General features: G+C 38.1%; 1 protein-coding gene across 6 annotated transcripts in view; it reads left to right on the top strand.

Annotated features, from left to right (window-relative positions):
* Nucleotides 1-14,024, top strand: part of LOC113113726 (storkhead-box protein 2-like) — a 60,964-nt gene that overhangs the window by 40,407 nt on the left and 6,533 nt on the right. For 4 of the 6 annotated variants that reach the window (XM_026280159.1, XM_026280158.1, XM_026280163.1 and 1 more), the window contains exons 2-3: nucleotides 4,391-4,543; nucleotides 11,015-13,268. In XM_026280159.1, coding sequence (XP_026135944.1) covers nucleotides 4,391-4,543; nucleotides 11,015-13,268 — 2,407 coding nt within the window. Of the gene's footprint in view, nucleotides 1-149; nucleotides 982-2,295; nucleotides 2,953-4,390; nucleotides 4,544-11,014; nucleotides 13,269-14,024 lie in introns of those variants that run through there. The other 2 variants (XM_026280162.1, XM_026280164.1) reach the window with 2 other exon arrangements.

Raw genomic sequence — 14,024 nt, 5'->3', positions numbered from 1 at the left:
CAAGAAGCTTTCAGAACATTTCTATTTATATTATTAATAGCTAATTATGAACTTACCCTTGTTTTACTGTAGCAACAATATGTGCTTATTAGTTATCATAACGAGTTGTTATAATGTGCCATGTAAAGCATGATCATTGTTTTTCCATGTAGTTAAATTCACAAGCAAATGATCTTGTCAAGTCTAATTTTTGTATACTGCTTTTCACAAATACAGAAAAGATAATGATATTGCTTATAATATCTCAATGTATTTGTGCCTCAGTCGGATTAAGCAGATTAAAGACTCTTAAGGCATAGTTTTTCCTTCGGTCATCTATTATTTTTTCTTGTGGACTATATGTAAACACCTTTTATGTGAAATATCTTATTCAGGTCAGTACTAAATAAATACAAACAATAAATACAGATACTGCAAAATGTATGTAACATTTTGATAACGGCTGTATTTATGCATATGAACATGCTTATCTCACTGTTTTTTTAAATAATTTGTACAAAGTCTCAAACTCAGCATTTACCGCTTTGAATCATTTTGATGAATTTTTCTCTAAATAAACCCACTGAATCGACACGAGTTATTATTCTCAGTGTCTGTCTCGAAATGAACCATTATTATCGGGACTCAGAATCAAGTATATTTGTTGTTATTTTTTTCCCAGTAGTTTTTCATTGTTTTTTTCTCTTTTTCATCGTCTCCTAGTAATTCTGCCTGCTTGTTTTTAGTCCGAACACAGCATGACAGTTTGATGGCGATGTTTGAGTTTCAGGACTCATTGTAATGCAGAGAGCTGCTGAATGCTATCACCACCATCTCAACACGCTCGGACCATCAGAGAGATCAAAGCTCACTCAGGACGCAGAGAGCAGCTCCTCCCCTCTGTCCTCTTTCACTACTGCTGTTGTGTAATGAAACCAATTCTTCTGGAATAAGACCCAGCTTGATCTGAAAGCAGCGTTTATGCCAAAGTACACTTGTGTGGTAAGGAAAAATGTAATGATTGTTTGAAGATTTGGATCAGTGTTGCCTTTTCTTAGTTTCTCGATGGGAGCTTTATTTTTAGAAGTGACTCAACAGCGCATTTGTCTTTTTTGTTTGTTTGTTTTAAACCTATGTAGTGTGCTTTAAGGCAAACATTGCTTAATTCCCTCTTACCTGACATTCAGAAAATCACTTGATTTTGCAAATAAAATAAAAAGTCACCTAATTATTCATGGTCCACCCTGATAAGATTTATGTGTCCCCTTCACTTCTTTTTCTTCACACAGATAAGGTTTTCTAGTTGAGGAGCTCTGTGTGAGATGTATGGTAGTGATGAACTGTGAGATATTGCTCTGACCGCTGGCGAAGTGATGTTTGGACTGCAGTGTGTTTACTATACAGGGTCTGTGGTCACGAGTGACTGGGCCGCAGGACCGCAGTCCCAGTCGGGCGGTTGGAGCTCTTTCCTGGAAGGAGAAGAAAACAGTGATGTCAGTGTCTGTGAGGAGAGGTGGTCTGGCGTTTAATATCTCTCAGGGGAGTTAGAGAGTCCTACACCCATGAGGGTGAGGGAATGGCATTAAATGACTTTAATGTATCCACAATTAGGCAGTTTAAGCCTGGTTAAAGTTTTGTTAAGTAACTTTCGCTTTATGTGTTGGTTCATATTTATTCTCAGTTTATTTTCATTTGGTAATTAGTCAAAGTTTTTTTAACTTATTCTGGCCAGCAACGTCCCACTTATTCAGAGTTTATTTATTTATTTATTTATTTTTTTGGCAAGCATGCAAAGTAAGTAATGTTTATTTTGTTGTTGTGCTTTTTTGGAGTGGGATTTATATTAAATAGATAATGATGCAATAACAGACCTGTGTGGGAAAAACTTTACAGTAAAGTACAGTTTTGTGTGTTAACATTTATGCAATAGCTAACAGTGTGAATTAACAGTGAAGTTGAGACATGGTTTATTAGTATACTTTATCAGAAGATTAGAAGACTTTATTAGAAAATACTTTATTATATATTTACCTTTAAATTCTTTTCAATTAAATTGAGTTTAACCGTTAATGTATTATGATGACTGAACACAAACTAGCAAAGAACAGTAGTTCATGAACTATTATTAAACATAAGTTTGTGATACTTGCTGCTTATAGATTTTATTTTATTTTTTATATTTTAATGTTAATGTTTTAGTAATTTTGTTGTTTTTTTGTCAACCTTTTTTAATATATATGTATACATACAATTTAAAAATGGTATACAGTGTTTATATCAGTTTTATCAGAAGTATCAGTTTTAGTTTTAGTACATAAGGTTGAACTGAATAAAATATTCCTTTGGCAAATAGCTGAAATAAAACTTTGTGTTGACTTCAAGATGTGTGAAGATTTGAAGGAAAATAATTAGTACTTGATTGCCTTTGGTCAGACAGAATTTTAGATGGGGCAGAATTCTTACTATGTTCCTCAAAACTGAGTATATTCAAAGGATTTAATGTAACTTACCAAGACATATCTATTTGATTTAGTTCTTCCTTGTAGCATGACTTTGTTTTCGGGTACATGAAGCAAGTTTCAGCCAGCGATTGGTATGTTTGTGTGCAGTACGCATGCGGTCTGTGCAGGTTATTCACTATTTCTTTAGACTCTTGTTTTGCCCTTAACTCCGATATTTCTCAAGTGATCTCGTACTAAAGGATATTCTTAATTCTACACATGTTTGTGCCTGGATCGCCTTTGAACCCAAACTGCTCACTTTTTTAGTGTCCTGTTAATCTCGTGTTACTTGAACACCTGGGTTATTTGAGCAGGTTTGACAACTTTTTGGCACCAGACCAGAGTGTAAATGGGACACCTATGCGTATCTACAGTTCATGTCTCCGCTAGAAGAAACATAACCTTTCATGTTCATCTACAATCAGATTCCTGCATCTACTGTCCCTGATAACCTGCATCGAACAGATCTTAGGTCAGTGTTTCATCTTTATCAGTCTGCCCACCCTCAGAGTGTCAGATTGTTGCTTTCCATCTTCACATGGACACTCCTTCACTTTGTGCACATGTGTTTTGTCTTAATCAGCTTACCCTTGTTCTTCACCAGCCAGGAAGGTAAGGTGCATTACCAGTATGTTTCTGTCCTCACTTTGCACACCTGATAAGCCTGATTTGGATTCTAAGAGCCAGGGATCCATGCTGAGCTTCTTACCCAGGTGCCAAGGCCTGCTGGCTGGTTGTGTTGCCTCATCTCTTCAGGGTCTTTACTGGAGGTTCTAGCACTAGATGTTCTGTGCTATTTTTGGGAGAGGTCTTTGAGTAGTACAGAATGCGGTTCGGTCCTGAGAGCAAGTGTTCAGTCAGTAAAGGATGATAGAGTTGTGTCAAGGGCAAAGATTTAATCTCAGTGGGCTAAAGGTGGGTTGTGTTATTTCTGCTGCAGCGCTTTTCAAAAACAGACTGAAGATTAAAACGTTGGAAAGTGTTTTTTGTTGCACTGCCAGCGATTTCTCGCCAAGGTGCGGTTTCGAGAGTGTGTTTTAGTGATCAACTGATAAGGTTTTTTTTTTTTAAACGTCATTGCCAAAATTTCTGACTAGTATAATGCTGATATTGATAATAAAAAATAATGACAGAAAATGAGATTTATAGAAAAATTGCTGAAATGAAGTAAACACTTACTTGCTTATCTGGGTATGAACAGTATATTGCCACCAAATTGGTATACGTGACCTTTTTTATTTATATTTAATTGGGCATTTTTGCATATTTTTACATTTAGATTGCATTCTGATTAGATTACACTAGATTACCTCATGCTCTTTGCTTTCACCAAGCACTCGTTTATCATTTTTAAATATTGTTAAATATATTATAAATCATATCTCATAGTCTCTGTTATATTGTGTTGCAAAAATTTACTTTTCATTTAAAACTCTTTAGCATTGAAAAATATTTTCTATTGTTTTTATAATAAAAAGTCTTTTAATTGTTTTTTAATTTTTATTTTAGTTTAAGCACATAATAGAGAATTTAAGTAACAGCCATTTATTATTTGCCATAACATGACAATAATTGCTGACTTATAGTTTTGTGCCAGAAATGTATTTCTATCTATACATCCATAGTAGTATCTTTTTATTTTATTTTATTTTTTATTATAATTTTTTTAGAGATTATATCGAGGGATGCAGATAATCTCCAAATAGTGAAATATCGGGCACTTAATTAATTGTTCTGTTAGTTTATTGTGTGTGTGCGTTTTTAAACATGACCTTACACATAACTTTTGATCAGCTCCTCTAAAAAGTCATGGCACACGTTCTGCATTAAAGCCGGCACTGCAACCTTTTAACCTTTCACCTCTGCTACACTGAGCTGATCTTTGACCTTTGATCTTTGTCCTTTTGTAGGTGATGTGTCTCCCATCAGTATGTCTCCCATCAGCCAATCCCAGTTCATCCCACTGGGAGAAATCCTGTGCCTGGCCATTTCTGCCATGAACTCCGCTCGTAAGACTGTCACACAAGAGACTCTCATCGAACACCTAGCAACATGCTTCCCAGGTAACATCCTTCAATGATATCACAGAAAATCAGTAAAGAAAATACACTTTAAAATAAATGTCACAATAAATCGTAATGATCCTAAAATATGCTACGGTTAGCTTTTTGCACATTATTCTTTTAATCTTTCTTTTGGCTCAAACCATCTGTAAGTTTTACATGCTAAATCTGTTTTTATAATGGTTCAGTGATTTTAGTTTCTTCAGTTTTGGCCAGTAACACACATTGTAACCGTTTACACAGCCATTTGCACATGATAATAGCCATATCCTGCAACGTCTGGCTGAAGTCTCATATTTGGAGCTTTATAAACAATGATGTGGTCACAGCAGTGATACGGAAAGTTTAACATCCGTTGTTATATACTATTTTGCAGAAAAACAGCACAGGATAATTTTAAATTAGTGGTTGGATTACGAGGGAAAATGTGTTTTAGTATTTTCTCAGAGGGTGTGGTCGTAACAGACTTTACATTTACATTTAGTCATTTTGCAGACGCTTTTATCCAAAGCAACTTACAATTGTGGCTGTTAACAATACACGCATACATAGTGAATGAATATACCTAAAGTGAGAAACACACTTTTTTCCCCTTTTTATAAGAATGTTGGTTTGGTTTAATTAAATATAATTAGTTCTGTCAATTGATGAAAGCATTAATTAATCACACTTTTTTTAATTATTATTCGCAATTAGGTGGAATTAATCCCACCTAACATTAAAGTTTTAAAAAATATTATTACATTGCAATCATTTCACATTTAATCTTCGAATCAATGTAGAAACAACAATGTCAGTTTGTTTAATGGCATTTTTTATGACTGAAGGAGAGTATCACTGAAACCAATCATGGAAACTGTTCTTTTTCCTATGATTTAACCATTGACTATAGCCATTTAACATTACAATGTATAATTGAGAGCTATCTATTTTAACATTTATTTTATATACACGGTAGTCAACATTTGAAGTAGATCTAAAAAGTTCTTCAAAGTTGTCCTAAGACAAGAATTGTTATTGTTCAAAATCAATGTATAACATGTATGCCAGCACAATGGTCATGCACTGGATACTGTACTGTACACTACTGTATTGTAGTCACTCTGTGTGGAGCATCAGAGCTTGAAGCAGGACCCTGGAAAGAAAGCTTTTTCAGTTCAACAAAACAAGATGTTACAACCCGATCTCACGGCAGTTCGTACATTTTCACAAGGTGGCTTATTCGTACGAATTCGTACGACCTCACTCATACCTTGTTGCCAAATCGTACATATTTTACAAGTTGCACAATTCGTATGAATTTGTACGAATGACCTACACCTAACCCCGCCCCTAAACCTAACCGTCACTGGGGTTTAGACAAATCGTACGAGTGAGGTCGTACAAATTCGTACGAATAAGCCACCTCGTAAAATACGTACGAATTGGCCGTGAGATAGCGTTGGATGTTACTGCACATGTTACAGCAGCTCAAAAATCTGAGTTCATACTGTAAAACATTTATGAATTGTAAGTCATGAACAAGAAACAACAAAGGTTTTGCATTTAAACAAAACAAGCAAGTTGTCAATGTGCCCACCTCTGATAGTGATCACACCCTCAGATCGCCTGTGCATGCTTGAGATACATTTTTGGATATTGTGTTGAGGGATAGCTTGCCATTTCTCCAGCAAAAGACTTGAATGTTATGCATGAATTGCGAAAGAAACACATATTGGTTCTAGGACAGCTTTGATGAAAGGTTTTGATTCACTTCAAATGTTGACTAGTGTATATATTAAGGCTGCCCTCGACTAAGGATTTTCCTGGTCGACTAGTAGTCATTCATTTTAAGCATTAGTCAGATAATCGCAAGTATATTAATAAACCATGTAAATTCTTATAATGAGCCTTTAATTGCCTACATAGCCTAATAAGCGTTCAAGCACACATAAAGTTTGCCACAAGTGTACTGCAGAAGTAATGTTAATGTGTCGCGGAAAAACAGTAAGGAAATTGCATTAACATTTGAATAATTTGATAAACGTGCTTGCTTTGTTTTTGGCTTAGGACATGAAGTCGGCAACACTGGCTCGTCATCTCCACAGTAGTGATGTACCTTTATGCATTTTTCATTACATAAGAATATTTTTATTCCATTTTAATTGGTTCATTTGAAAGTAGACATTTTACTCTGTAATGCCTTACAGACATTTAAATTGTATATTATTGTATTTTATAATAATCTGTTGTTGTTGTGAGTGCACCCAAGTCTTTAAAGATTCGAAAGATGTATTACACTTTATATCCAAAAATTAGGGAGTATTTTTAAGAGCAAGCGACCGCACCGAGGCCTCCATCTGTCCTGCAGTGATCGCTACTGTTCAGCTTCCACACTCCACACAGACACTTGAACACTACACATTTCTCTTGGTTAACATTAGATTTAGCTGCCGTGTAAAGTTGCTAATACTTACACATTTCAGATAAGTTATATTTGAGGTGGATGAATGAAAGACGAGTATTTGGATGTGCTGCATTACCACAAAAATCAGCCATTAACATTCTGCCCATCATAGACTGCGTGACTTCACCTGTGGATTTAAAAAAAATAATAATAATAATTCAGCGACTAATAAAATTTTGGTCAACCAAGCCTCTTCTAGTTGACTAACGGATAGTCTAATATTAGGGGGCAGCCCTAGTATGAATTATAATAAATGTCATATTTCCCTTTGCCCTTCAGCAACTAGGAAAGATGTAGAAATTTTACATTATCATACACTAAATTCTAAATTAAATATATATGAATCCATAAAGCTACAAAAATAGATTTCCATATTTTTCTGCTTTTTTTGTTCTTTGAATAACAGACATCACAGCTGCTGGGTTAACAGGTTATTTGGCTGCTATTACTTTAAGAGCTGCTGCTGCTGAATGTGACACAGATCTGACATACATGCTCATAGTTTCATTCACACTTTAATATGAAATGATACAGGCTACAGCACGCGCAGCCGTATTTTTCTGTGTAATTGAAGAGCATGCGCTACAAGCACAATATAACTGCTGACAGGACAGGAAAGTTAGCTTTTACTGGCCTGAAAACATCTCATCTGACCACAGTTCACTAATGTACTCTTGAAGCTCCTCTTCACCTGTACCATTTCCACGTCGTTTGACTAGCACCTGGTGCTGAGGCAAAGTTGAAATCACATCTGAAAAGTATTTTGTTTGATGTGATCATAAAGATGTTATGCATCTGAATGAATGCAATTCTTGTCATGATAAAAAAAAAAGACAGAAGCAGCAGTTGTGTGTGGGATGGCCAGCCGTAGCTCCACCCCGCTTTAAATGCATTAATATTTTTAATGCTGTTAAACTGGGAAAATTAATTGCATCCTTTAATGCAAATTTTGACATCACTAATAATCCTTTGTTAATTGAAGTGTAAACTATGCAAATGTACACTATGACTGATTGATAAAGCTAAAGTTCCTGGTTTCTGACTAGATAGTCAAGACATTTAAATCAGAGGTATAATATGCAAGAAACAAGGAAAGATTGTTAAGTTGATCTTTAGTACATTTTATGGTAAATATTCAACATTCATTACTATGACATTGTCTAGAAAAATCATAGCAAATACATTGTGGTTCATTCAATATATTGTCTAGCTCAAATTTAATTGGCACTGCCCTAATTGTTTCATTACATGCCAGTCATGTTTTTTTGTACCAAACAGATTTGTAAGATTCAGCAGCTCATACAGTAAGTGTGATGTTGATTGTCATGTGAGAGTGAGCTGAAGATGCTGAGTCACAATGAGCTCTGTGTTCCTTATGTTGTGAGGCAAATGCGGTTGCTATAGAATCATGACCTCATCCTTTCAGCTCACTCCCTGAACACAAAAGCTGTATGTTTACACACCTGGATCATAACCTCTCCACTTGGGCGATAATACTAGCATCGGGAAGGCAGGTCAGAATCTGTGTGTGTGAATATGGTACCTGAGTTGGTTTCGTTTGACTCGGTTTGTAAGGTAACCTTGAACTGTCACTTTAGATAAAAGCATCTGCCAAAATAATACATGTACTGTATATATGCATTCCAGAGTCTTTGTAAAAGTCATATGGAGATTGTTTTGTTATGTTAGACAGATAAAAGTCTGTTGGAGAGAGACTCGTATGGGATACATTGGCTGTACAAATAAAGCATACAGGCATCATTGAAATGTAATATGTTATTCCACAGAGTACATTTTCATATGACTCATGTAGCAGTTCATCTCACTGCAAGTATTGCAGGATAGAAAATCACCCCCCCCCCACCACCACCACCATCATGAAGTTTCGGTTTTGGCTTCAAATCCATTGATGTTTATTTTGGAGAAAGCTGCTTAGGATGTTGCAAAGATCCTGTCATAAAAAGAAGTCTTTATTTTGGTGAGGCACACAGCATCATATTCTTATTGCTTGGCTCCTTATTCTCCAATTCAGTTCAAAGTCTGTTTGTTTGGAGAGAAAAAATACACCCTTCTTCTGACATCTGAATGTAAAACATTGAGATGGAAAGTTCTGCAACACAGGCTCTGTGTATTCTTCTGATGTTTTTTTCTGTGTAATCTAAAAGAGAAAAAAACTAATTGTTTAGTTGAGTTAAAGGTATCTTTTTGTGTAGGAGTGTATCCTTACACTTGAAAGAAAATGGTCATTGGTTAGTTAATAGAGAGTTTAGGATGTCTTATGGTACACCCATTGAACATTCATTGGATGCTGCTATTGATGAATAATAATAATAATAATAATAATAATTATAATTTTATTTAACACTCTGAAGTGTTTCCCAGTATTGGGTTAGAAAGAATGGACATTTGTCTGTGTTGATGCATCAAGATGGCCTTTTCTTTTTATATCAGTTTTACACAAAAATGTCTGCTGGTTAGAGATGTAGTGTTGTTGAAGTCTAGCCATGGTCATGTTCCCATCCCATTCAATAGTTCCATTTGTCTTATTTCATATTTTTTAGAATAAGGAATAGGTGTGTACAAACTTGCAAACACGTTCAATAGTAATTTGAATGTAACACATCTTTCAAGAGATCTTGTTGAGGAACTTCTCAACTCAACAGCTGTAGACATTTAGAACTAAAGTGAATTTCTGCAGTAAGTGAAAGGCTGTTGTTTTCTATTGGATTAGACAGTCATTTAAGTGTGTGTGTGTGTGTGTGTGTGTGTGTGTGTTTGAGTGAGGGAGAGTGTGTTTGTAAGGTTGAATTAGGATTGCACCTCATTGACAGGGAAACTAAGCAGCAACTATGATGTAAGTACAAGCAACCCTTCTCCACCTCAGTGTCTACATATAGAAGTGCTCTGGACTACAAATGTAAGTGACAAAGCCAAACCAAAACGGCAATCAAGCAACTCTTTAACTCCATATTTGACACATGTTGAGGCTTCTGTACTGTTTGAAAAGAGTTCGGGAGTGGAGAAAATGCTCACAGACTTTGTATTTTTCTTTAGAAGTGTGATATCTCAAATGCACAGAAATATCTCTATTTGGACCACATAGGTATATAGAGCAGACACATACAGAGACATATCCTGTAGACCTTCCTCGCCCTCGCCCCCCCCCCCCAAAAAATGTTGATGTGTGACTGGGGTGTTGCCTGCTGCATTTTAGCTGCAGCAGGTGGGAGGGGGGTGTATTGCGTCACACTAGGCTGGCTTTAAAAACTCCATGATGTAACGGGGAGTAATCCCAACAGAGGAGCAAAGCAGTGAAACCAGTCAACCAGATATGGAGGGCAGGCAATGAATAATGCACAGTAATACAGTTATTAGGGCGATATGACCAAAATCCTATATTACCATATAACAATATATATCACTATGTAGTCTAAATAAAATAAAAAACTCACTGATCAAATGTATAAAAACACTGCATATTCTTCACTGTGTTAATTAAATAGATATGCTTATTAAAGTTACAAAAGTGATTCAGTCAAGAGCAGTAAGAGATTCTCTATCCCTTTTTTGTTTGATTAACATGAATGAAAGAGCAGGAATTTTAGATTGCTGTTACTTTAAGAGTTCCCTTTCACTGCTGACTGCATTTCAACGGCTTATCACTTTTTAATGAGCAATACTTAAAAAATGTGTGCAAATGATACGTTTTCATGACCACATACCACAGCAATACCACATGACTGTTTAACTATGATAGAGACCACATTAATTTCTGACAGTTAATCATGACTACCAGTATATCGCCTACCCCTAGTTGTTATAAATGGAAGAATTGTAATGTAGTGAAGTGTAATGTAAATGTATTTTTTAAATCCCATTATAATATTGGTCATCATGTACAAATGCACCTTGTGTACAATCATATTAAGATTGTGATTATCAGTGTAATATGGGTGTTGTTGTTATCAAGATGTTTGATTTGGGGCATTGGACCTGATTGTCTTCTGTCTCTTTCTATCTGGTAGGCGTCCCCACTCCAAGTATGGAAATCCTGCGGCATACGCTCAACATGCTGGTCCGAGAGCGGAAGATCTACCCCACCCCAGAGGGTTATTTCATTGTTACCCAGCAGACATACTTCATCACCCCTTCCCTCATTAGGACTAACAGCAAGTGGTACCACCTTGACGAGAGGATACCAGAACGCATGCAGCAGCAGCAGCCGTGTACTTCTCCTCACTCGAGTACCATGACACCCTCCACTTCGGGATGTGTCCGGGAAAGGCCTCACCCCAAGAACCACAGTGACTCCTACAACAGCTACCGGGAGGACATCCCTAGTACGCATACCTTAACCTTACAGAGAAGGTCTAAGGAGCATAAAGAGTCTTCTCCTGTGTCTCCGACCCCTCAGCAGCAGCCAACAGAGAAGAGTAAGAGTTCGCTTAGTTTTCCATTTAAAACCGAGACAAACAGTAAAAACAAAGACGGAAGCAGCAGCAGCGGGGAAAAGCAGTCTAAGAAGTTCGGCCTAAAGCTTTTCAGGTTGAGCTTCAAGAAGGACAAGACGAAACATCTAGCCACATTTTCAGCCCAGTTTCCACCTGAGGAGTGGCCACTGCGGGACGAGGAGACACCGAGCACTGTTCCTAGAGAGGTGGAGATGGAGATCATCCGTCGGATCAACCCAGATCTCACGGTGGAGAACCTTGCTCGTCACACAGCTGTAATGAAGCGGTTGGAGGAGGAGAAGGCGCAGCGGAACAAAGCCAACTCCTCGGCTCAGCAGAGTGCCCGCAGCAAGAGGAGCCGCAGCCATCGAAAGGCCCAGCAGGGCAAGGCATCACGTTCCCATAGCAAAACACGTGCATCCAGGGGGGATCCATCTGAAGGATCCAATCTGGACATAACCTATGATCGGGATTACAGATTCTACAGCTCCTCATTGGTACGTTCACCACGCGAAACCATGATGTCCATGGAGCGGAATAGGGGGAAGTATATGGTTCACAGCAACCCCAATATTGTGGAGTCTCATTTTACCACCGCTCCAGAGTGGGATGTTTCTGGGGAACTGGCAAAGCGGCGGACAGAAATGCCATTCCCAGAACCATCTAGGGCACAGTCACATTCCAAAGTCCACCGAAGTCATAGTCATACGCAAGAGAGAAAGTCACGGAATGAGAGGTCGGACAAGGCCAAAGAAAGGTCACGTTCCATGGACAACTCCAAGGGACCACTAGGTGGTCCATACTTGGGAGGCCCAGAGAACTTTGAGTGCAGTCCCGATGACAGGAGTCGGTACTACACTGATGACGGTACTTTGAGGGCATCTGCACAGGCGACCCACTATTCCCGCATCATGCTCTCTGCTGCTAGATTACACCCTGACGTTTGTGTGCCTGATGTTGGAAGAGGATCCTCAGAGGATGCTGTGCTTTACCGGACGCTGGAGAAGAGTAAAAGTAGGGATAGTCTTCCTGCTTTCAATGACTTGAAGTCTTGCTCTCCCAAAACACCGGTAGATGACTACTTCCAGTGCACTGCAGCAAATGAAGTCTCTCTGTCTGCCCCACCTTCTCTTGCAAAACCCAGCCATGACTTTACAGATAGTGTCTGGCAGGGGATCTCCTCGGAACGACTGACCCCTCATCTTACGCCACCTCACCCTACAGAATATAAAGAGGAGTCAGCAAAGGGACAAAGTAGCATTTCTATAGGGTCAACGAGCCAAACCCCCGAGCATCTCCCCAATGGACGACTGTTGCACCAACACAATCCCGACTCAGGTGACTTGGACAAAATGCCAGAGGTTTACAGCCAAGAGACTTTGTTCAAACCTCCAGACTATGTTGAGAACAGCTTCTCAAGGCCAGGTACGATAGGTAGGTCCCCTCACACCAAGTCGACAGAGGTCCTGGAGACTCAAGAGCATTTTGATAAACCTCTACCACTGACCGTGCCACCATCCTCGGCTCAGGAGCAAGCTTCATGCGCAGAAACCACCTTCGACTATTATAATGTGTCGGATGATGACTCTGAAGAGACTAGTCATAAGAACCGGGTGGAAGAGAAAGTTCGAGAAGAGGGAGGGACAATGCAATGGCTGCTGGAACGGGAGAAAGAGCGGGATTTGCAACGGAAGTTTGAGAAGAACCTTACCTTTCTAAGTCCCAAGGAAGGTGAGAGCAACAACAGCCAAAAATCAGTCCATTCTACCCGATTGGACAGTATGGACTCCAGCAGTGTGACTGTGGACAGTGGATTTAATTCCCCACGGTAAGGCACTCAGGGCCACGTTAAGGGTTTGTCTCATTTATTGCGTTGGCAATGGGGTGAGTCTGAAATGAGGGGTATGCTATTCTATGAATAGACATACGTTATTATCCTTGTTTTTAACTCAGTGTTAACTCACAGGAACATTTAGGGTTTTATGCTTTTATAGGCATGAATTCTGTAGAGCGTTAGTTTAATCCAAATACATGCAAACCTTACATTTTCTTATTTTAAGCAGTAGTAACTACCCCTGTGAATGACCTTAATGCCAGAAACATACTTTATGCAAGTACAAAAACACAGAAGCCTAGCTAACATGTTGTAGGCACACTGTCCTGTTGTACATGCATAGCATATATATTGCATTATTGTGGCAGTAATTAACCTCAGTAATTTAAAATGTCTGTGCCATTAAATCTGATGGGTTATATTTCAGATAACTAGCTCTAAACACCAACTGTTTAAATAACTTTAACTTGCTTTGCAAGATTGTAAAATTGTTTTTTCTGCTGTTGACTTAAAATATAACTGACCACTATAGTGGCCCATGCAGAAGTAATAAGAATGCATTTTACACATTGCATTACAAATATGCATTCTGACACATTTATAAAAAGGTTTGCTTAGAGTATATTGGAGGCTTAATACTACCATGAATCACATTTTCACTAAAATGGAAGAGGCCCTAACATGTAAGAGGTACCGAAAACACCTTAATGTAGGTCAACCACTACCAGTTCTATAACTGCAGTCTTTGAA

This window comes from Carassius auratus, chromosome 14 (assembly GCF_003368295.1).
Source record: "Carassius auratus strain Wakin chromosome 14, ASM336829v1, whole genome shotgun sequence".
Taxonomy (NCBI): Eukaryota; Metazoa; Chordata; class Actinopteri; order Cypriniformes; family Cyprinidae; genus Carassius; species Carassius auratus.
The sequence above is the reverse complement of the archived record's forward strand: the minus strand, read 5'-3'. Positions and strand labels throughout refer to the sequence as shown.